At 44.7% G+C, this 24,929-nt stretch overlaps 1 protein-coding gene across 3 annotated transcripts in view; it reads right to left on the bottom strand.

The window, feature by feature from the left end:
• The window catches only part of adck1 (aarF domain containing kinase 1), a 443,344-nt gene that overhangs the window by 409,602 nt on the left and 8,813 nt on the right, over window positions 1-24,929 (bottom strand). For 2 of the 3 annotated variants that reach the window (XM_033027596.1, XM_033027594.1), the window contains exons 2-3: window positions 21,911-22,072; window positions 17,967-18,050 (exon numbers count right to left, since the gene is read on the bottom strand). In XM_033027596.1, the coding sequence (XP_032883487.1) occupies window positions 17,967-18,050; window positions 21,911-22,030 (204 nt within the window). In that variant the 5' untranslated portion in view covers window positions 22,031-22,072. The remainder of the gene's footprint in view (window positions 1-17,966; window positions 18,051-21,910; window positions 22,073-24,929) is intronic. The other variant, XM_033027595.1, reaches the window with a different exon arrangement.

The following is a 24,929-nucleotide window of genomic DNA, read 5'->3' on the forward strand; positions in this document are numbered from 1 at the left end:
CTCCCCTTTTCCTAATCGGCCACCATTCAGATAATAGTCTACTTTCCTGTTTTTGCCACCAAAGTGGATAACCTCACATTTATCCACATTTTACTGCATCTGCCATGCATTTGCCCACTCACCCAACCTATCTAAGTCACCTTGCAGCCTCCTAGCATCCTCCTCACAGCTAACACTGCCCCCCAGCTTAGTGTAATCCGCAAACTTGGAGATGTTGCATTCAATTCCCTCATCCAGATCATTAATATATATTGTAAATAGCTGGGGTCCCAGCACTGAGCCTTGCGGTACCCCACTAGTCACTGCCTGCCATTGTGAAAAGGACCCGTTTACTCCCACTCTTTGCTTCCTGTCTGCCAGCCAGTTCTCTATCCACATCAATACTGAACCCCCAATACCGTGTGCTTTAAGTTTGTATACTAATCTCTTATGTGGGACCTTGTCGAAAGCCTTCTGAAAGTCCAGATATAACACATCCATTGGTTCTCCCTTATCCACTCTACTAGTTACATCCTCGAAAAATTCTATAAGATTCGTCAGACATGATTTACCTTTCATAAATCCATGCTGACATTGTCCAATGAATTCACCATTTTCCAAATGTGCTGCTATCCCATCTTTAATAACTGACTCCAGAATTTTCCCCACCACCGATGTTAGACTAACTGGTCTGTAATTCTCCGTTTTCTCTCTCCCTCCCTTTTTAAAAAGTGGGGTTACATTTACCTCCAGTCCTCAGGAACTACTCCAGAATCTAAAGAGTTTTGAAAAATTATCACTAATGCATCCACTATTTCTGCGGCTACTTCCTTAAGTACTCTGGGATGCAACTTATCTGGCCCTGGTGATTTATCGGCCTTTAATCCATTCAATTTACCTAACACCACTTCCCGGCTAACCTGGATTTCACTCAGTTCCTCCATCTCATTCGGTCCCTTGCTATTTCCGGCAGATTGTTTATGTCTTCCTTAGTGAAGACAGAACCAAAGTAGTTATTCAATTGGTCTGCCATGTCCTTGTTCCCCATGATCAATTTGCCTGTTTCTAACTGCAAGGGACCTACATTTGTTTTAACTAATCTTTTCCTCTTCACATATCTATAAACACTTTTGCAGTCAGTTTTTATGTTCCCTGCCAGTTTTCTTTCATAGTCTATTTTCCCTTTCCTAATTAAGCCTTTTGTCCTCCTCTGCTGGACTCTGAATTTCTCCCAGTCCTCTGGTAGGCTGCTTGTTCTGGCTAATTTGTACGCTTCATCTTTTGTTTTGATACTATCCCTGATTTGCCTTGTTATCCACGGATGCACTACCTTCCCTGATTTATTCTTTTGCCAAATTGGGATGAACACTTGTTGTAGTTCATCCATGCAGTTTTTAAATGCCTTCCATTGCATATCCACCGTCAACCCTTTAAGAATCATTTGCCAGTCTATCTTGGCCAGTTCACGTCTCATACCCTCAAAGTCACCTTTCTTTAAGTTCAGGACCCTGGTTTCTGAATTAACAATGTCACTCTCCATCCTAATGAAGAACTCAACCATATTATGGTCACTCTTGCCCAAGGGGCCACGCACAACAAGACTGCTAACTAACTCTTCCTCATTACTCAATACCCAGTCTAGAATAGCCTGCTCTCTCGTTGGTTCTTCTACATGTTGGTTTAGAAAACTATCCCGCATACATTCCAAGAAATCCTCTTCCTCAGCACCCCTGCCAATTTGATTCACTCAATCTATATGTAGATTGAAGTCACCCATTATAATTGTTTTACCTTTGTTGCACGCATTTCTAATTTCCTGTTTGATGCCATCCCCAACTCCACTACTACTGTTAGGTGGCCGGTACACCACTCCCACTAGCGTTTTCTGCCCCTTAGTGTTTCGCAGCTCTACCCATATCGATTCCACATCCTCCAAGCTAATGTCCTTCCTTTCTATTGCGTTAATCTCCTCTCTAACCAGCAACGCTACCCCGCCTCCTTTTCCTTTCTGTCTATCCCTCCTGAATATTGAATATCCCTGGATGTTCAGCTCCCAGCCTTGGTCACCCTGGAGCCATGTCTCCGTGATCCCAACTATATCATATTCATTAATAACTATCTGCGCATTCAACTCATCCACCTTATTACGAATGCTCCTTGCATTAAGACACAAAGCCTTCAGGCTTGTCTTTACAACACTCTTACCCCTTATACAATTATGTTGAAAAGTGGGCCTGTTTGATTTTTGCCCTGGATTTGTCTGCCTGCCACTTTTACTTTTCACCTTGCTACCTATTGCTTCTACCCTCATTTTACACCCCTCTGCCTCTCTGCTCTTGCACCCATCCCCCTGCCACATTAGTTTAAATCCTCCCCGACAGCACTAGCAAACACTCCCCCAAGGACATTGGTTCCATTCCAGCCCAGGTGCAGACCGTCCTGTTTGTACTGGTCCCACCTCCCCCAGAACTGGTTCCAATGCCCTAAAAATTTGAATCCCTCCCCCTTGCACCATTTTTCAAGCCACGTATTCATCTGCAATATCCTCCTATTTCTACTCTGACTAGCCCGTGGCACTGGTAGTAATCCAGAGATTATTACCTTTGAGGTCCTACTTTTAAGTTTATCTCCAAGCTCCCTAAATTCACATTGTAGGACCTCATCCCTTTTTTTACCTATATCGTTGGTGCCAATATGCACCACGACAACTGGCTGTTCACCCTCCCCCTCCAGAATGTTCTGCAGCCGTTCAGTGATATCCCTGACCCTTGCACCAGGGAGGCAACATACCATCCTGGAGTCTCGTTTGCGGCCGCAGAAACGCCTATCTATTCCCCTTACAATTGAATCCCCTATTACTATTGCCCTTCCACTCTTTTTTCTCCCCTCCTGTGCCGCAGAGCCACCCATGGTGCCATGAACTTGGCTGCTGCTGCCTTCCCCTGATGAGCCATCTCCCCCAACAGTATCCAAAATGGTATACCTGTTTAGGAGGGAGATGACCGCAGGGGACTCCTGCACTACCTGCCTACTGCTTTGCTGGCTATTGGCCACCCGTTCCCTTTCTGTCCTCTTTCCTTTTACCTGCGGTGTGACCAACTCGCTGTACGTGCTATTCACGACTTTCTCAGCATCGTGGATGCTCCAGTATGAATCCAACCGCAGCTCCAACCGTTCAATGCGGTCTGCCAGGAGCTGCAGCTGGACACACTTCCTGCAAACGTAGTCACCAGGGACACCGACCATATCCCTGATCTCCCACATGTTGCAGGCTGAGCAAACCACGGGGCCAATCTCCACTGGCATAGCTTACTCCCAAATTAAATAAACTCCCTCACACTATAAAAATCTTTATCCTTTAAACTGTACCTTTACTAATAAATACTGTACCCTTAACTCACAGATCCCTTAACTCACAGAACCCTTAACTCACTGAACCCTTAACTCACTGAACCCTTAACTCACTGAACCCTTAACTCACTGAACCCTTAACTCACTGAACCCTTAACTCACTGAACCCTTAACTCACTGAACCCTTAACTCACTGAACCCTTAACTCACTGAACCCTTAACTCACTGATCCCTTAACTCACTGATCCCTTAACTCACTGAACCCTTAACTCACTGAACCCTTAACTCACTGAACCCTTAACTCACTGAACCCTTAACTCACTGATCCCTTAACTAACAGAACCCTTAACTCACAGATCCCTTAACTCACTGATCCCTTAACTCACAGATCCCTTAACTCACTGATCCCTTAACTCACTGATCCCTTAACTCACTGATCCCTTAACTCACAGATCCCTTAACTCACTGAACCCTTAACTCACTGATCCCTTAACTCACAGAACCCTTAACTCAGATCCCTTAACTCACTGATCCCTTAACTCACTGATCCCTTAACTCACTGATCCCTTAACTCACTGAACCCTTAACTCACTGATCCCTTAACTCACTGATCCCTTAACTCACTGAACCCTTAACTCACTGAACCCTTAACCTGAAAGCAGAAATGTAAACCTGGGGTTGCACCCAATCAGCTGCTTCCTCTGGTCCTCTTCCACTAATCAGAGGCTTCCATCAGACTCCTTCTCTGGAAGTGAGATGGAACACTTCAGATTTTGGTAACTCCTCCTCTCACCAACGGCTCCCCGGGCCTCTGTCCTCTGTCTGAAAGGAGGTGTGTGCTTCATTGGAACAAGCCATTCAAACACTGATAACACTGACTGTCTGTACAGCTGCCTGCTGTCTTTCACGGCGGCATCCAGCATACAGAATGGACTGTATGTGAAAGACAGTGGAACAATTCCTGCCTATTACTGTTTGGGAGTGACAAGTCTTGCCCTGTCTGCTCTTGAAGTGCATGTTGAGTATTTCCCCTGACACACTGCTATTAAATTATCATAAAACACACCTATTTAAGGTGCTGCAGACAGGACTGGTGTGTTCCCAGCTTGCAACCTCACTACATTCAACCACACATGTTCCTCATTCAGATGTCCATTTCCAAAGCATCAAAACTTCACCAAATCAGTGCATCAGTACAACAACGTGTTTGGCAAGCATTGCAGAAATGAACTACACAAGAATTAACTTAAGGTATTTTTTGCATTTTTTCCCCCACATACAATGGGTGATGGGTGTATGGAACAAGCTGCCAGAGGAGGTAGTTCAGGCGGTACAGGGACAAGACACTGAAGGACAAGAAGCTGAAGCCAAGATGTCAAACGGACACGAAGCCAAAAGTACACAACGCCGATAGGAAATGACTTTGAACGGACATGAAGTCAAAAATGTATGACGTCGAACGGACATGAAGCCGAAATGATAAATAGGTATGAAACACTTTCTAAAAATCTATATTTGCTGCAAGAATTGTACCTTGGTACATTTTAAAATAGTTAAATTGTTGTACCTTGGACGTCTCCGGGGACGGGATTGGTCTGACACCTTGTCAGTCATCGACAAAGGTCAGCAATTGGTCCAGACCCCCGCGTCCATCACATCACTGCCTCTGTGGAAATCGCAGCAGCTTGGAGTCACGGCCACCATTTTACAAACACAAGCTCAAGCCGCCCCCCACCCTCCCGTCTCCCCCGCCCCCCCCCCCCCCCCCACCCTCCCGTCTCCCCCCGGCCAGTGATGTGATGGACGCAGAGGTCTGGACCAATCACTGACCTTTGTCGATGACTGACAAGGCGTTGGACCAATCCCGTCCCCGGAGACGTCATGTCCGTTCAGCTTCATGTCCATTCGGCTTCATGTCCATTCGGCTTCATGTCCTTTCGGCGTCGTGTCCGTTCGGTATCTTGGCTTTTCGGCACGATATACGTTCGGCATCTTGGCTTCGGTTTCTCGTCCTTCGACGTCCTGTCCGCACACGCATCCTTTTTCTCTAGAGCTGCTGCTTGACCCACTGAGTTACCCCTAGCACTTTGTGTCTATCTTTGGTATGAACCACATTTGGTTACTCCAGCAGTGTTTTATACCGTCTCAATGAATCTAGGTCAATCTGACCAAAACTGAGGCCATTCTGCAACACCTTAGACAGACGAAGTCTTGTAGAGACTTGAGCACTTTCCCAAACCCTGGACAGTCTCATCTGCTGAGGTTTTTGCCTTCTGCCTTATCTGTGGATTCCTAATTGCCCAGCCGTCATCCTGAAACTCCAGTGAACTGTCTCTCCCATCCTGTCCAAATAGATTACAGGATCTTCCTCAACAGCTTACTACCGAAGATTGCTAATATTCCCAATGCTCTGCAAATGGTACATTACAATCCAAAAGAAGCTACTGATTCAGACTGCTCACAATGGCCGTCCTTCACTCCAGGACCGTGATGGATTGTTTCAGAAGCTCCTGGTGACCTCCAAAGGTGCTTCAGCAATGGACACGTTCTGCCTCACAATCAGGCATGACATTTGTTTTACTGGCTGCCCTGCAGCACAATAGACATGGGTCCAACCCTTGCAGGCAAACACCTGAAACTGCAGTGCAGGAAGCTTCTGGCTTTCAAAAGAATTATGTTTCAATTCTCCAGCCCATGTACATGTTTTGCTGCTATGAAGACTTGCGTGACCACAGCTGCTAATATCAGGATGTCATTCTCCACCCACAGTTTTCACCATGGTCTTTGCATCTGGAGTCATAGAGCATACAGCATGGAAACAGGCCCTTCAGCCCAACTTGTCTACGCCTACCAGGATGCCCCATCTATGCTAGTCATAGTTGCCCACGTTTGGTCCATATCCCTCCAAGTCTTTCCTATCCATGTATAATAATAATAATAATAATAATAATAATAATAATAATAATAATAATAATAATAATAATAATAATAATAATAATAATAATAATAATAATAATAATAAATTTTATTTATGGGCGCCTTTCAGAACACTCACGGTCACCTTACAGTTAAAACAAGAAAATTACAAATATATAAATAAAATGAAACAAAAACAACATATCCATGAATTTGATAGAAAGTGGAATTACGTGGGATAGGCCAGTCTGAATAGGTGAGTTTTGAGGGAGGTTTTAAAGGTGGGGAGAGACTCTATGGTACGGATGGATAGTGGGAGAGAGTTCCAGAGGCGAGGGGCAGAAAGGCTGAAGGCTCTGAACCCCATCGTGGGCAGATGGAGTGGAGAGCAGGGAGGAAGAAGAGGACCGGAGAGTTCGGGATGGAGGAGTTCAGAGATGTATGGGGGAGCGAGATTGTGGAGGCCTTTGAAAGTGAGGAGGAGAATCTTAAACTCAATGCGGTATTGGACAGGGAGCCAGTGCAGTTGTTTGAGGATGGGAGTGATGTGTTCGGTGGATGGGGTTCTGGTGATATTGTGGGCAGCTGAGTTCTGGAGTTTATGGATGGACTTGTGGGGTACAACAGAGAGGAGAGAGTTACAATAATCAATACGAGAGGTGACGAGGGCGTGGATGAGAGTAACAGTGCTGTTAGGTGTGAGTGATGGACAAAGGCGGTGTATCTGTCCAAATGTCCTATGAATGTTATCATACCTGCTTCAACTATCCCCTCTGGCAGCTTGTTCCATATACCCACCGCCCTGTGTGGGGATTCACTTCTGTATTCACTTGATCTTATCAAGTGGAAAAGATAGATCAGACATGATTGAATGACAGAGTGAACTTGATGGCCGAATGGCCTAATTCTCCTCCTAGAACTTATGAACTATCAATCTCCTTAGTAACAACCTTGGCATGCCTTTCTCACTTTCTCCCAGGAAAGTTTTGCATGGATCTACTTAGCTTGCCTTTTATCCCAAGTTTCACATCCCTCTTCAGGTAGACCATCAAGAAATTCTATCTGCAATGGTGCCTATACCTTGAATGCTTTCGCTCTCAAAGGGCGAGCCATATATCCCCTTACCCCCTCAAACACATTGGGCCTCAGTCTGAGTGACTTAATCCAGTCCATGGCAACGATCACTGTGGCACGCTCCCGGCCAACTATTACATTAGACAACCTGCCTTCACTGCCAACTCAAAGATCGACACAAAGTGCTGGAGTAACATTGCTGGTCAGGCAACATCTTTAGAGAAAATGGATAGGTGATGTTTTGGGTCGGGACCCTTCTTCAGTCTCCAGAGCACTTTGTGGCCATCTTTGGTATAAACCAACCTCTGCAGTTCCTTGCTATGTCATTCACTGTTAAATCAATAGGTTACCTCATCTACAACTCAGAGTCCCTCCAGCATTGACGCCCAGCACCAATTTTCACAGAAACAGAATATGGTACTGGGAAATACAACAAAAAAAACACCTTGGCCTGCAATTTAATGTTTCAATGTCCACGCTTATACTGATCTCCCCACCATCGAACGGATCTATAGGAAGTGCTGCCTCAAAATGGCAACTGGCATCATCAGATACCCACACAACCATGGCCACTCTTTCATTTCACTCCTGCCGTCGGGAACATGGTGTAGGAGCCTGAAAACTGTAACAAAGGGTATCGTCAACTTAAAACCTCCCAGGTCTAGGGACGCAGAGATATGGGTTGTTAACATTGTGCTACGTCACTTCGCCGATGGGCACCAGCAACATCCCTGTCCTTGGTCAAACTCACTTACTAGTGGTTATGCCATGGTGCTGAGTACAGCGCTACGGGTCCAGTCATTGCTGCACTGGATAGGATGATCATATCTGTGGGCTATAATAAACATGTTTTGTTCATGATTAGTCAAGCAGAGTGATTTATGTTCCCCGCAGCCAAATAATGAGGAGGTACTTCAGGCGCGGTAAATGGAATATTAACTTAATGTTATAATCCAATAAAACTGAATTTCAAGATGTCAGTCATCCATGCCTAGTTAAACGTAAAGAAGCATAAACAATACTTCCCATCTCCTATGAGGAATGCTGCTATTTGATGCTATTCCTGCAATCTGCAGTGAGCACTCCCAATGCTTTAGGTTTGACAACCCGAGCCGCAGGAACGGTCTCTCAGAGTCTGTAAGTCAATGAATTGATTATATCATGCAAAGGATGGTTTCAACATCACAACTGAACCAGCATCTTTGTGTCCAGAAATTACCATGTAAGGTTTTATGCTCATTCCCCAAATCAGCGGGAACCATGGGTAAATAACCCAGGCAGGCACTATGAAAAAGCCGGAAGCGGGAATTTTGCATGACCCATCCTATGAGGCCAAATGGAGGAAGACATAAAATACCATTCCTCCTTTGTGTAGCGAGAATGCACCCTTCCCACTGAAATGCCTCGTATTTTTGCAACTGGTGATTGAGCCTGAATGCAAGCATCTCGATCGTTAGTGTTCCATCGATCCACAATGTCATTAAATACCTTGTGATCGCACATTCATTCTGTGTTGTCATTGATTTGCATGATAATACACCAGTGCTAAATGCGGTTAGGTAAAACTATCAGCGGATACTTTGATTTGATTGTACCTTAGTGATTAACATATTCCACCACCAAAGTGTATCACCTAGGACTTGTGCATGCAGATTATGCATATTCACACACCCTTTAATGCACAGAATGCACCTGGTGTCCATTGGCAGTTGATACCATGACTGAACAATTGATAACTCGTGTTAATCCCATCTGCCTCCGTAACTAGAGATGGTATTAGTAAATTCCCCATCTTTGAGCAATAGCATCAGTTTGTGAATGACTGAAGATTTACGGATGAGAGGTTTAGTGGAGCAACGCTGAATACTGTTCGTCCACCATTGTGACTTTGATAGTTTCAGCTGGGAATAGCAGTTGTCTAATCTTTTGTCTCAGAGCCGAATCCCAGACAAATAAATGGATTGATTGTATTCCAATAATCAATAGTTTCAGTTGGTATCAGCTTGATTTAAATTTAACTGGACGGGTTAGAACCCCAATTTATCAAATATAACTACAGTATGTGGCTGGTAGGGCTAATTTAGTAAAATTCAGTATGTTCAATATCATCCAGATTGGCCATAACACTTATTTATTAGCTCTGTGCAGTCAAAGCACTGATTGTAGTGATTTGGTAAATAATCTGGAAACTGAAGTTAGCCCATTTTGCAACGCTTCTGAGTGTATCATTGCAGTTGTCTAATCTTTTGTCTCAGAGCACCCCACTGGGATTTCAATTATCTCCGAACCCTGTGAGCGGAAATGATCACATGGAAGTTATTCAGAAATGTCTATACTGCACTTGCGGTTTGAGGCTGTTGACAATGATCAGTCCACATCTCCCATAATTGTGAGCCTGCCTTGAAAGGCTACTCCAACCATACCTGCTGTGCAGTATAAACTAATCTTATGTTATCCCAAACCAGGGTAAATATTCAAACCAGTGTAAATATTACCAACTTGTATCCGTGACAGGAGACATCATGATGTGGCTCCCTACCTTCACACCGCCGGATGGGGAACTTCCAGGAGTTGCCTCAATCAGCTTCATCCTTCCACATCCGAATGGGAGGACTTATGCAACCCGACCCAGGAGCTGCCTCAACCATGTGTGCATGATTTTGCACTTCTGCTCCTGGGAGGTAGAGGAGCTCGAGTACGGGGTTGGCGCATCTTCCAGGAAGGCCGTTCTGGGCTGTGGCCTAAAAAGACCTTTGTCCTGGTTGTACGGCCTTCAAACTTTCACCAGCTTCAGTGTATCATGGTTTGCTGGTGAGTGCGTAGGGGTGCTGCTGCTGGAGATGTGAGGTCTTGCATGATGATGTGGCCTTCATGAGCCCAACGGCCCTTGTCGAGCTTCTTGACTTGTTTCATCAGGTTGCCCAAATGGCAGTATCCCCGATAGCTGTTCACCGCAGGGACACTGAGCGAAATACTGTACAGTTCCCTGGTGCTGGGTATTTGGTAGTTGTTATTCACAGCCTTCTCCTACTGCTGGTTGTGTTGTTCCTGCACCCCGAGCACACTTGTGGTATCTTCAGCCAAACCCCTGTCTTCAGAGTCAGCCCAGAAGTGACTCCTAATGCTCCCCTCTGTCAAGGGAGATGCACTATGCAGCCCTTGATAAGGTGCTGCCATAGGCTCCTAGGACCCCATGGTGACTAGAACTCCATATACCGGAGCCACCCCGCGTCCCGCGGTCTCCGGAGCGGTTCTCTAGGTGCCCCCGGCACCAATGTGAAGCCGCTGGTTCCACCACCAGCGGCTCGGAAGGCGAATCCACCTCCGCTCGCTACCCGCATTCTGCGGTCTCCCGAGCGACTTGGTCCGTGGGCAGGCATCTCCGTGACCGGGGTTCCCTGGAAGTTCGTGACTGGGGTTCCCCCTTAGTCCCGACTTTGCCCCGGACTTTTAGCAGGACCTCTAAGTGGAGGTTCCTGCAAGAAGATGAAAAAACCTGAAAACGTTTTTTTTAAAAACTTACCTCAGGTCTGCTGCTGGCAGGAGAATCACGTCCATCCTGCCTGTCATCACGCAATGCAAAAGACGATATGAGATGCATGCGTACTGGCGGGGTCTTCACGTAGTCACTCACGTGACTCCGAAGTAAAATTACCATTGATCCATCAAAAATTGTCGCTAAGCCACATTTTAAAATGATCGTTGGTGAACTAAAGGTAGTCAAAAATGCTGGAGAAACTCAGAGGGTGAGGCAGCATCTACACACTTTGGGGAGCTCCTGGTGTAGTCCAAGTCTGCATTCTCCTTTTCTCATGTACTTTTCAGTTGTACACTGTAGTGCTTTTTAAATCTTTTTTTTTTTTTTTTTTAATGTTTGTAATGGAGGAAGGGGAGAGGGAAGAAACCAGTCCTGAAGTAGAGGACAGCTGAATCAGAAGTGGAGTGATAACAACTATTTGTCAAGTTTCTATAATTTCTATCACTAATTTCGAAGCAACCAGCAGCGCCATCGTCAGGCTAAATGGGGAAAATACAGTGGTGGGCAATGAACAGATACTGGGTCCCCCCTCCCCCTTCGGCCCACTGAATCAACACCAACCACCAATCACCCATTGACACTAGTTCTACGTTATCCCACTTTCTCATCCATTCCTTGCACACTGAGGGCAATCTGCATAATATGGTCGACTGATAGCCATCCAGTTACATTGCAACTTACAATGCAACATAGAATGTTGGCAAAGTAGAATATTTTGATTACATAGATTTTGCATTCATCTTTTCAGTCCCACCCCTTTGAGATTATTCCCAAAAGATATGCATTCACGGCAAGTGGACGAGAATGTGGGCGTACAGCCTAGGTCATAGTCATACAGCATGGAAACAGGCCCTTCGGCCCAACTTTCCCATGCCGACCAAGATGCCCCATCTCCTCCAACCCCACCTGCCCGCATTGGTCACAAATCCCTCAAAATCCTTTCCTATCCATGTACCTGCCTAAATGGCTTTGACATGTTGTCATAGTACCTGCCTCAACTACCTCCTCTGCCTGCTCATTCCATACACCCACCACCCTCTGTGTGAAAAAAGTTGCCTTGCAGGTTTGTATTAAATCTTGCGTCTCTCACTTTCAGCCTATGTCCTTTCGTTCATTCCCCCTACCTTGGGTAAAAGACTGCGCATTCCCCTCATGATCTTGTATACCTCTGAAAGATCACCCCTCATCCTCCTGCACTCCAAGTCCTAGCCTGCCCAACCGCTCCCCTGGAGCTCAAGCCCTCGAGTCCTGGCAACATCCTTGCAAATCTTCTCTGCACTCTCTCCAGCCGAATCTGGGTCTAGATATTGGAAAGCAACTACTGTTCAGGCACTGAAGGGCCTGTTCCACTTGGGCGTCAATTGCACGTCACGCAGGTGGCGCGCAAAGATTTTGTGAATCCCAAAATCCTGGGGTGCCGCGTGCGACCGCGCGTCACTGCCTACGCCACCACGTCTCACTACGCGTCGTGACGCTTAAATGATGTCGCGTAAATGACACCCAACTGGGACAGGCCCTTGGCAAGCCCAGTTGTAGTACACAACGCTGTGTGGTACATGGAGACACACCACAAGCAATGACTGCTCATGAGGACTGGACCTGTGCGGGGAACTGGGAGCAGGGGTTTACAGTAATAGAAAAGTGCAATTCTTTCCCGGATTTGTACTCCAAAGCTGTGTTGTGCAACTCCATAATAGTATAGTCGGGAGTTAACTATCTCCCACCCCAAGTGGGCAATTAATAAACTTTAAAACGCCAATAAGCCAGTGAGGCATTTCATTAATAATTTACCTTAATTAACATTAGTAAATATTTATATTGAAACCTTGCTACAAGGGTTATTCCAAATAATGACCCACAGAGGATTTTGCAAACTGTTCATTATTAATCGGCCAAAATCAAGATACCAGCCAACTCCTCTTCACTTCGACAATGAGTGTTACAGCGGCACTTTGAAGAAAAATCTTTACCTTGTCATTCATCTTAAAGTTACCTCGCTGTACACCACCACAATACTGTTACGTAGGTAAACATGGGCAACCTCTGCCGAGGCTAGTCAAAACGCTCACAAAACATGCAATTGGCTGTGATAATATGAAAATTATAATTGAGCTAGCCTTCGGCAAGTTGTTGGAATGGCAAAGATCGTCTTGTTGGAAATGCATCTCCGATGTTCAAATTGCATCATTGACCCACCTCACCGATCCATTATCTTCATAGCCGGCAAATAAATTCAGAGCAAAAATGCTTTAATTGTTATTTTAATTTAGTTGATACAGTGCGGAAACAGGCCCGTCGGCCCATCAAGACCAGTGATCCCCGCACACTAACACTATCCTACACACACTAGGGATCATTTACAATTTTACCGAAACCAATGAACCTACAAACCTGTACGTCTTTGGAGTGTAGGAGGAAACCAGATCTCACAGAGAAAACCCACATAAGTCACGTGGAGATCGTACAAACTCCATACATACAGCACCGGTAGTCAGGAATAAACCCGGGTCTGATGCTGTAAGGCAGCAATTCTACCATCGTGCCCTTAAAGAGTTCTCCAGACATGTGCGTTATCACACTTCTATTTCTTTTGCCCGATGGGACAGGGGAGAAGAGAGCGGTGGCCCAGGTGCAACTCGGCCTTGATTATGCTGGTGGCCGGGGTGGGGGTGTGTGTGTGTGTGTGTGTGTGTGTGTGTGTGTGTGTGTGTGTGTGTGTGTGTGTGTGTGTGTGTGTGTGTGTGTGTGTGTGTGTGTTCCACTCTGACAGTCGCCGTTCCAGTTCCCGGTTTTTCAGGCAAGTGCCGCGAACTTGACAGTCGCTGGCAGTCTGCTGAAAAATCCGCTGAAACAGGCCCATTACGGTTCACATCTTGCGCATGAGAGAAATAAACACTCTTGGCTGTCTTACTATTTCCTTACGTGACTTGGCATCAAATTTTGTTAGATAAGTTGTATCTACGAAGTATGCGAACAATGTTTTAAGATATCAAAGACTCGGCATAAATCATTTTATTCTTCATCATGCTTGGGGAAAAGCAACAGGAGAAATGATCCAGATTAATGGACATCATACTCCAAGTTTGGTAGCCGGCTGATAAAATCAGGGCCGGCTCCATAGAAGCTGCAGTCCCTCCACGCAGTTCGGAAACAAACTTGCAATGTGGTTTATCTTCTGCGCCTCACTGTTTATGCAGTGTGGCAAACCTTTGATGGTCCACGCAATCAATGAATGGGCTCACCTTCAGGGATAGACACAAAATGCTGGAGTAACTCAGCGGGACAGTCGGAATCTCTGGAGAGAAGGAATGGGTGACGTTTCAGGTCGAAACCTTTCTTCAGGAGTCCCATGCAAATGCAGCTCAATGTGGTCTAATATTTACATTACAATAGACAATAGACAATATGTGCAGGAGTAGGCCATTCGGCCCTTCGAGCCAGCACCGCCATTCAATGTGATCATGGCTGATCATCCCCAATCAGTTCCCCGTTCCTGCCTTCTCCCCATATCCCCTGACTCCGCCCTATCCAGCTCTCTCTTGAAAGCATCCAGAGAACCTGCCTCCGCCGCTCTCCGAGGCAGAGAATTCCACAGACACTCTGCCGGGTTTCTTACACTTCCGGATTTTTGCCTACAATGGTTGGATATAGACCAAATTCATAATCTTCCCTGATTAAAGACAAATCTTCTTACCCTGTGCAGCACCAGCACTGGAAGCGTCACAGTTGTCCCTGACATCATGGGCAGCCCATATTAAACCCAGCCTATCGATGTAATCATCAGGAAAGCCCATTAACACCTCGATGTCCTTCAAAGATTGAGGACATTTGTCCTCTTGAACTTCTACTGGTGCAGGTAGAGAGCATATTGACTGGTTGCATCAGGACCTGGTTTAGCGACCTAAATGCCCAGGAACAAAGGAGATTACAAAGAGTCGTGAACACTGGTCAGTCCATCATGGGTCCTGTCTTCACCACCATCGACGGGATCTATTGGAGTCGATGCCTCAAAAATTATCATTATCAAGGACCCAGACCACCCTCTCGTTTCACTCCTGATATTGGGGAGGAGATATGGGAATCTGAAAACTGTACTGTCAAAGTTCAGGAACAGCTCCTTCTTATACATCGGCGAGACCAAACGAAGACTGGGTGATCATTTCGCTGAACACCTTCGCTCAGTCCGCCTGGACCTACCCGATCTCCCAATTGCCAAACACTTTAATTCCCCCTCCCATCCCAGCACTGATTTCTGTCCTGGGCCTCCTCCATTGTCAGAGTGAGGCCCAGCGCAAATTGGAGGAACAGCACCTCATATTTCACTTTGGCATCTTACACCCCAGTGGTATGAATATTGACTTCTCCAAATTCAAGTAACCCTACTTTCCCTCTCCCTCCATCCCTCCCCCCTTCCCAGTTCTCCGACCACTCAGACTGCCCTCATTTACATTTTATCTCTGTTCGACTTGTTGTTACCTTCTCAGAGCTAATAATGATCTATTCTACATTTTCCTTGAACTCCATCCCCTTAGTCTCGTTTTCACACCTTACATTTCCTTATCTCTGTATCTCCCTCTCCCCAGACTCAGTCTGAAGAAGGGTCTGGACCGAAAACGTCACTTATTCCTTTTCTCAAGAGATGCTGTCAGACACCCTGAGTTACTCCAGATTTTTGTGTCTATCCTTCCCTTCGACCATGGCTTTGGAACACTATGAATTCCATCTAAACTCCAAACTATGAACTGCCCAGAGTTGTACTTTTGTTCTTTGCACTATATATATTGAATTTGTTTTTAACATTTCTTTATGATATTACCTATGAGTACTGTGTTTACAAACCTGTTATGCTGCCGCAAGTAAGAATTCCATTATTCCGTTTTGGAATATATGACAATGAAACACTCTCGACTCACGATTGCCCCATTTCCCAAATCATGGGCGCGGGTCACTGAACGTCACGATTGGCGGCCTAATTCAAGGCTCCAATCACACACAATATGCTCAGGAACAATTAAAAAGGTATCCGAGACGGTTTACCCACAGTGAAGATAAACACAGATAGCACAGGTACACAAAATTGCTGGGGAAACTCAGCGGGTGCAGCAGCATCTATGGAGCGAAGGAAATAGGCGACGTTTCGGGCCGAAACCCTTCTTCAGATAGCACACGCTGACCAAGCGCATTAATCGGCCTCCCAAACCATTATTAAAACAAAACAATCAAAAAGTGCAACAATTACTTCTATGACTTTCTGTGTATATCCCTCATCCTAGAAGTAATTCATCTTATGTAAAAGATAGAGCTCTAGGGGCTAGTGGAATCAAGAGATACGGGGAGAAGGCAGGCACGAGTTATTGATTAGGGAAGATCAGCCATGATCACAATAAATGGCGGTGCTGGCTCGAAGGGCCGAATGGCCTCCGTCTGCACCCATTTTCTATGTTTCCATGTAAGAACAGTTCATTTATATATAGTTAGACACAAAATGCTGGAGTAACTCGGCCAGACAGGCAGCATCTATGGAGAGAAGGAATGGGTGACATTTCGGGTTGAGACAAATCTATTTATAAAGGAACCTTTATAAAGACATGCCTTGGAAAATGTTATTATTTGCATTAAACATGTTATGATGTTATACCAAACAGGCAGTGGTAGAGTTGCTGCCGCAGCAAATAGAAATTGTTGGAGGAACTCAGCAGGCCAGGCAGCATCTCTGGAGGGAATGGACAGACGGTGTTTTGGATCAGTGTCCTTGATGGAATAGATGGGAGATAGCTGGGAGAGAGGGGACAATTAATTTGGATGCCGAGCCATGATCACATTGAAGGTTAATGCAGGCTCCAAGGACTGAATGGCCCGCTCCTACTGTTCATTTTAATTTTTCACATCGCATTTTCCAACAACCCCTCAGTGTAAAACGGTGACCGGTAAATTCCACCATGGTAAATTCCACCACGGTAAATTCCACCAGGTAAATTTCACCATAGGTAAATTCCACCACGGTAAATTCCACCACGGTAAATTCCACCAGGTAAATTTCACCATAGGTAAATTCCACCACGGTAAATTCCGCCACGGTAAAATCCACCACCACGTGACTCGATTGTTGAATTTTGAATTTAACTGTTTAATACACACTTTAACTGAATACACGGACCATGGCTGCAACATTTATCACATCCGAGAAGAACAAACGTAAGCTTTGCGATGAAGAGAAGCATATATACGAAAAGCATGGAGATAACAGTAGCAAAATCAAGACATATTGGCGTTTTGAGCGTTTTTATAATGGTTGCCGAGCTATACTACATACAACTTACATACATTGGGATTGTAAGGGGACGCAGTCTTCGTCGACGAAGAGAAAACCCACAGTTTCCTATTCAACTCTGGAATGTACGCGACCACGTTTTAAATGACTTGCCAAGATCAAATAATTCCGTAGAAGGGTTCCACAATGCTTTGCGCTCATCGATAACATCCACACATCCAAATTTGTGGAAACTGTGCACTGCCCTTAAGGCTGAGGAAGGATTAAGCCAGACAAAAATTGCACACATTCGACGTGGAGACTCAACAACAACAACAAAAACTATCAAATTATTGATGCACGACTGAAGAAGCTAGTTCAAGATTATCAAAATGAAAACCCTCTGCAATTTTTAAGAAGTATTGCACGCAATTTGTCTTAAGAGAATTTTCTTTAAATAAATTGAACTTTTTTTTTCATAACTGCTTTTTTAATGTACTCGCTGTTATTTTTTTATCCTAATGTCAGAATAAAATGTGAGCTAAAATTTATTATTTTTCTTTCTTTATCCCAAATTATATTATATTAAAAATTTTGCGGTGGGAGTTCCTTTTTTTTATTTACTCTGGTGGAATTTTTTATTTACCATGGTGGAATTTACCGTGGTGGAATTTACCTATGGTGGAATTTACCTATGGTGGAATTTACCTAGAACCGTGTAAAACAGTGGCAGATTCCCAACGCAATATGCAATCCACACTTCCTCAGCATCTTCAAAACAAACTCTTCCATGGCATTACAGGAATTTACAGATCTGCGAAAGCTCAGTTTCACACGAGCATGAGAATTTGGACTTACCTGCGACTTGATGGATTCGTATTCGTCTGTCCCATACTCCAGGCCCCTGAGCGAGACAATGTAGTCATAACTGATAACTGCAGTCTGAAGTGAACAGAACAGGAGAGTTAGTCAATAGCCAATCTGTCTTTGCCCATTACTTATGCTGCTCCACTGATCACTACTGGCAGGTAACATCATTGAGTTGTCTTGCTCCCGCTCCCACATCAATCCAGACTACTCCACTTTGACTGTTAATAGATACACAGCCAAGCTGCCATTAACCCCTCTAATTGGATAGATGGACGTCCCATCCACTGCAATGATGGGACCAACCCCTCTACCCACTTCAGGTCAACTATCCCCTCTCTCTCTCTCCATGCTCAAGAAACTGAAGGCCATCATCATCCCATACCAACTGTCCATGAGAAGAGATCAGGAATCAAGTTGGGGAAAAAAGTGAATGTTTTGTTTAGTTTATTGTCACTCGTACCGAGGTACAGTGAAAAGCTTTTTTGGTGCGTATTATCTGGTCAGAGGAAAGACTGCACATGATTACAATCAAGCAGTCCACAGTGTACAAATACAAGATAAAGAGAATAACATTTGGTGCAAGATAAAGTCCAGTAAAGTCTGATTAAAGATAGTCCGAGGGTCTTGAATGAGGTAGATGGTCGGTCAGGAGCGCTCTCTCGTTGATGATAGGATGTTTCAGAATGATTTCTAAATGATGGATCATTGATGATTTAGAATGATTAATGTCTCAATTTATTCAAATCAGATGGACAAACCTGGACATAACAGTTTAATATTGTCAAAACTGAACAATGCCTGTTGGGTTATCTGGCAGGGGGTGGAACAAGGACAAGAGATATCCAAACAACTTGTTGGGAAGAGTAATGGTGTCCAACAAGGATCTGTTACCGGATAATGTAACAGAGAACATGTATCTAAACCTGGCAAACCCCAAATAACAGCAGTCAAGTACCAAAGGCTGGAGTGTCAAAACAAGAAGAATGGTGGTTCAATGGTGCTATCATTATCACAAATGCAAATGTACAGTGAAATTATTTTCTTACAAGGAGTCCAGTAGAGCATTGCCATACTCATGCACAAGCCTGATTCGCAAGTGTACAGAAATAGTCTGCTGATACCACATGCAAGAGGCGCCATGTTTTGTTGCCATTTTCAAAGCCCAGATAGATTGAGTTGATGCAAATCAAACAGAAGTGGGAACCAAGTAAATATAAATATTAGAACTAGACAAAAGGTCAAAGAGAAACATTTTAAGGAAAAGCCTCAATAAGTAGGCGAGGTTTACACCGAAAATAAGCAGGGGAAGACTATTCAGTTCTATGAACCCATTTGACCATTCAATATTATCATGGCTGATCCTCCTCAATACTAACATTCCTGCTCTATCCCCCAAATCCCTTGATTTTTTTTAAATCTAAACATTTTTCTATCTCCTTCTTAAATACATTCACTGAACATTCATTGCTTTTATTAACCTGTTTTGTAGGACTTTAATCAAAGAGTTTCTGAAAATCCAAGTACACCATGTCCACAGGCGTTTCCTTATCTATTCAACCAGTTACAGTCTCGAAAAACATAAATAAGTTTGTCAAACATGATTCTGAAAGCCAGGTTGTCTTCCCCTGATCCCATTGATATTTTTACAAGTGCCCAGTTATCTCATCCTTTCGAAAAGTCTATATTTCCCTCACGACTGATGTTAGGCTAAACAGTCTGCAGTTTCAAGTTTTCTCTTCCTCTCTTTCTCTTACATAGTTGGGTTACTTACGCCAAACATGTCAAAAGTATTCTATAATCTGAGTAATTATGAAAAATACAACCGATGTAGCCACAGCACAGTGGTGCAGCTGCCTCACTGCGCCAGAGACCCGGGTTCGATCCTGACTACAGGTGCTGTCTGTACAGAGTTTGTACACTCTCCCTGTGACTGTGTGGGTTTTCGCCGGGTGCTCTGGTTTCTCCCACACTCCAAAGATGTGCAGGTTTGTAGGCTAATTGATTTTTGTTAAAAAATTGTAAACTATCCCCAGTGTAGGATAGTACCTGCTTGGACTCAGTGGGCCGAAGGGCATGTTTCTGTGCTGTATCTCTAAAGTAAAGTCTAAACACGGCTATGCTTCCTTCATTGAGTTCCTGCCAGTAACCAGGGCACACCGGCAATGCCCGTTGCTCACCCTTCCCCTCTCCGTCCCTTATAATTGGGCAGCACGGTGGCGCAGCGGTAGAGTTGCTGCCTTACAGCGCTTGCAACGCCAGAGACCCAGGTTCAAACCCGACTACAGATTTGTACGTTCTCCCCGTCAACGTGCTTGGGTTTTCTCTGAGATCTTTGGTTTCCTCCCACACTCCAAAGACGTACAGGTTTGTAGGTTAATTGGCTTGGGTTTGTATACTTGATACAAGTGTAAATTGTCCCTAGTATGTGTAGGCTTGTGTTAGTGTACGGGTGTGGGTCGGTGGCCTTTTCCGCACTGTATCTCTAAACTGAACTAAATTATTCCCTGCTTTATTCTAGGGTGCAAATCAAGCCGTAGAAATTTATTAGCTATCAGGAATCTTGATGAATATTGTTCACTTCTCCAACCCTCTATTCTCACTAATACTAATTTAAGATTTTGTGGGAACTTACTACTGTCCTCTTCAGTGAAGCCAGATCCAAAGTGTTTGTTTAATTTTGTGGCCATTTCCTTGTCCTCCATTATGAATTTCCCAATCTCTGACTGGTGTGATCCACTTGACTTCACTATTATTTTGTAAAAAGAAACTTCCGGGTGGGGGGGGGGGGGGGGAGAACTCAGCACGTTTCTGCTCATGATTCTTGATGGCACTGGTCCTGTAGTCGCTGGAGTTTAGAAGAATGAGGGGGGACCTCATTGAAACGTACAGAATAGTGAAATAGTGGGAGAGTCTAGGACTAGAGGTCATAGCCTCAGAATTAAAGGACGTTCTTTTACAAAGGAGCCAAGGAGTAATTTCTTTAGTCAGGAATTCTTTGGAATTCTGTGGAATTCTTTGCCACAGAAGGCTGTGGAGACCAAGCCAGTGGATATATTTAATGGCACAGAGAGATAGATTCTTGATTAGTACGGGTGTCAGAGGTTATGGGGAGAAGGCAGGAGAATGGGGTTAGGAGGGAGAGTTAGATCAGCCATGATTGAATGACGGAGTAGACTTGATGGACCGAATGGCCGAATTCTACTCTATCACTTATGATTCTAACATCCGCAGTCTCATTTCTTCAATTTTCTTTCTAAGTATTTGTATGCACTATGCAGTCAGCTTTTAAATTTCTGCAAGTTTACTTCCGTTTTCTATTTCTCCCTCTCTTAATCGATTTGAAATGGAGAAAAGGATTCCCAGAAATTAGTCAATACTGTCGATGATCGGGCAATTTGTCAATCTCTGATTGGGGTGATCTAAACTTACTTTCACTCAAGAAAGAATCTGAAGAACAGGGTGCTCAGGAGGGTGAAGGGAAGCTGGAAGAATTAAAAGGAAGTGCAGTTCCTCAAAATAAATTAAAGAAGGAGATAAGTAGGATTAGAAGAGTAGATTAAAATCGGAGGCTATGGGGGCACTGAGAACTAGCTAAGGTCAGAGGTGAACAGTGATGGGTGAGCAGAATTAGATATATGAGAAGTACTTCGGAAGTTTCAACAAGCTGAACACAGATTCAGATGTCAGCCAGGAAAACTTTGAAATAGTTAGTTTGTGTAATAAAATTTCTCCAAGCCATTTAAAAAATATGTATTGAGAGTGCTTATAAAAAAATGCTGGATTAGTACAAGCAGGTGTTGATGTGCCTTGGAATCCGCGCTGTCCAAAAGAGCGGTCTCCGATTCCAAGACGATCGTTTAATACCGTGAGATAAAACTCAAAATTAAATCCAATTGCTAATGCAATTTATCTGTTTTGGCAACACTACTTACCGTGGCAACAGCTCGTCCAATTCTAACGAGTCCGATATCATTAGGGTCCATACGGGTGGCAGCGTATAAACCGGACACTGTTAGCCCAGCCGCTCCGAGCCTCAGGAACCACCTTGCCATTCCAGAACCATTGGAGTAGAGGGGCTTTCAATGAATCCCTGGCTACAGAACAGAAAGTTATCAAAATCCAGGTCATAATCAGCTCCCCAACAGTTGAACGTGCACCTCTTTCTGCATCCACTACCAGGTCCCTTTCATCACACGCATCTCTTAAGGTCATATGTGATAGGAGCAGAATTGGGCCATTCGGCCCATCAAGTTTACTCTGCTGATCTATCTCTCCCTCCTAACCCCACTCTCCTGCCTTCTCCCCATGACCCCTGACACCCGTACTAATCAACAGTCTATCTACCAAAATATCCCCAGCTGTTAAACTAATTCTGAGGCTATGACCTCTAGTCCTAGACTCTCCCACTATTTCACTATTCTGTACGTTTCAATGAGGTCCCCCCTAATTCTTCTATACTCCAGCGACTACAGGACCAGTGCCATCAAGAATCTACGAAAAATCAAAAAATTGGTCTGCATGTACCTCGTATCAATGTTGTGACTATCTTATCTGTTAGAAAAGGCTAAGAAAGTGTAGGTAGACAAAAATGCTGGAGAAACTCAGCGGGTGAGGCAGCATCTATGGAGCAAAGGAAATAGGCAACGTTTCGGGTCAAAACCCTTCTTCAGACAAAGAAAGTGTGGATTATCAAAGATATTGATGACAGCAATCTCAGAGCAAGTAAAAAAAGAAGAATTGCTAGTAAAATTGGTTGTTTTTTCATTAAAGGACACAATGTGTTGGAGTAACTCAGCAGGTCAGACAGCATCTCAGGAGAAAATGAAGAGGTGACAATTCAGGTTGAGATGCAAGAAGGGTCTCAACCCGAAATTACAGCTATCAATGTTCTCCAGAAATACTGCCTGACCTGCTGAGTTACTCCAACACGTTGTGACCTTTTATACATTAACCAGCATCTGCAGTTCTTTGTTTCTACATTTTGGGCGTTTTTTCTTGTTCATTTTGATGTTTAATATTGGAGACTTCAAAAATAAAGCAGGGGTCACATAACGAAACCTTCAAGAGAGTGTCGAACCAAAAGATGGCAAATCCAAGTCTTGCCTCTGTTTTAGAGTTGAACACAGAACATAGAGAATTACAACACAGGAACTGTTGGCCCACGATTTCTGTGCTAAACATGATGCCAAGATAAACCAATCTCATCTGTCTGTATTGGATCCATACCTCTCCATTCCTTGCATAACCTCTTAGGAGAGGGAGGAGTGGTGAACCTGGGTCTGGGAGCAGAGGTAGACGGGCAAGGAGCGGGACATTTGCATCCAAGGAAAGCAACGGCTGGAGGCCTTGCAGCAGCCTGAGGCTTGTCTGGATCAGAACTCCACTCATAAGAACTGGAACGCAGACTGGACTTTGAAAATGGCGCAAAACATGGCGCCTCTTGCATGCCGGCACATAGACTATTTCTGTACACTTGCTAATCGGGGATGTGTTTCGGTAAGGCAATACTCCACTGGACTGTTTGCAAGAAAAGAATTTCACTGGCCGTTTGCACTTCGCACATGGCAATAACAGCACCATTGTCCATATCCCATTGTCTATCGTATCTGTCTCCACCACCATCCCAAGCAGCGTATTCAACGCTGCCCTGCACATCTCCTTTAAACTTTGTTCTCTCTCACCACAAAGCCATGCCCTCTAGTCTTTGACATTCCAACCCGATGGGAAATGGTTATAGTCATTGTCATACAGCTCGGAAACAGGCCCTTCGGCCCAACTTGCCCACACTGCCCAACTTCTAAAGGTCTATAATATCTATTCCTCTCACAAGCAAGGGAAGAGAGCATGAAGTTGATATCTGGTTAGCCTTGGATGGCTTCAACCTTCTCCATCCACAGCTCATCTCCTACTGAACTCAAATCCATATCTCCTGGACCCAGTACCATCTCTTCAATGGTACTTTATTGTCACAAGGACTGAGGCAATGTCTTTCACTGGTTTAGATACATAAACTATTCTATTGCAGCTCTCCCACCATCCAGAGGACCCGAGGAAGTAGTTGGAAAATGCATTTACAATGTTTGTGACAATGTCAGCTCCACGACGAGCAACACAAGACCAATTTTCATTCATGTTGGATGAGGAGAAGAATTCCCCTGTTCCCCCTTGATTAAAGTCAAGAGGATCTTGGATGTCGATCGGAGACAGCAATTCAAGGTCTCATTCAAAGACAGCACCTCTAATGTCCCAACACAATGCAAGGAGCAGTTTCCTTGCTGGGCTAATGGTAACTGCACCGACGCCTGAAACAGGGGAGGTGATTGATGATCACATCTGAAGGGGGGGGGGAAAGATTGATAAAATCTGCAATTACAGAGGCAGTGCTATTTCTGTCCATAGAAACATCCTCTCAACTGGCTGTCAAGACAAAACAAAACGCGAGAAAGCTGCTCGGAAAAATAACAGAACCGGTGTTCCGAAGGCAGCCTCTTTATTCAACTCTTCCCGACCCACAGCCAAGAGATTCCCACGTGACTCCAACTCCCACAAACTGTCCAACCAGCAGATAGGAGTTTCAGAAGGGATCATTCCGCAAGGGTGGCATGGTGGCGCAGTGGCAGAGTTGCTGCCTTACAGCGCTTGCAGCATCGGAGATCCGGGTTCGGTCCCGACTACGGGTGCTTGTCTGCACGGAGTTTGTACGTTCTCCCCGTGACCTGCGTGAATTTTCTTTGAGATCTTTGGTTTCCTCCCACACTCCAAAGAGGTACAGGTTTGTAGGTTACGAAATGTGTAAGAAGGAACTGCAGACGCTGGTTTAAACCGAAGATAGACACAAAAGGTTGGAATAACTCGGCGGGACAGGCAAGAGTCTCGACCCGACACGTCACCGATTACTTCTCTCCAGAGATGCTGCCTGTCCCGCTGAGTTACTCCAGCTTTTTGTGTCTA

The sequence above is a fragment of the Amblyraja radiata genome, chromosome 9 (assembly GCF_010909765.2).
Source record: "Amblyraja radiata isolate CabotCenter1 chromosome 9, sAmbRad1.1.pri, whole genome shotgun sequence".
NCBI lineage: Eukaryota > Metazoa > Chordata > Chondrichthyes > Rajiformes > Rajidae > Amblyraja > Amblyraja radiata.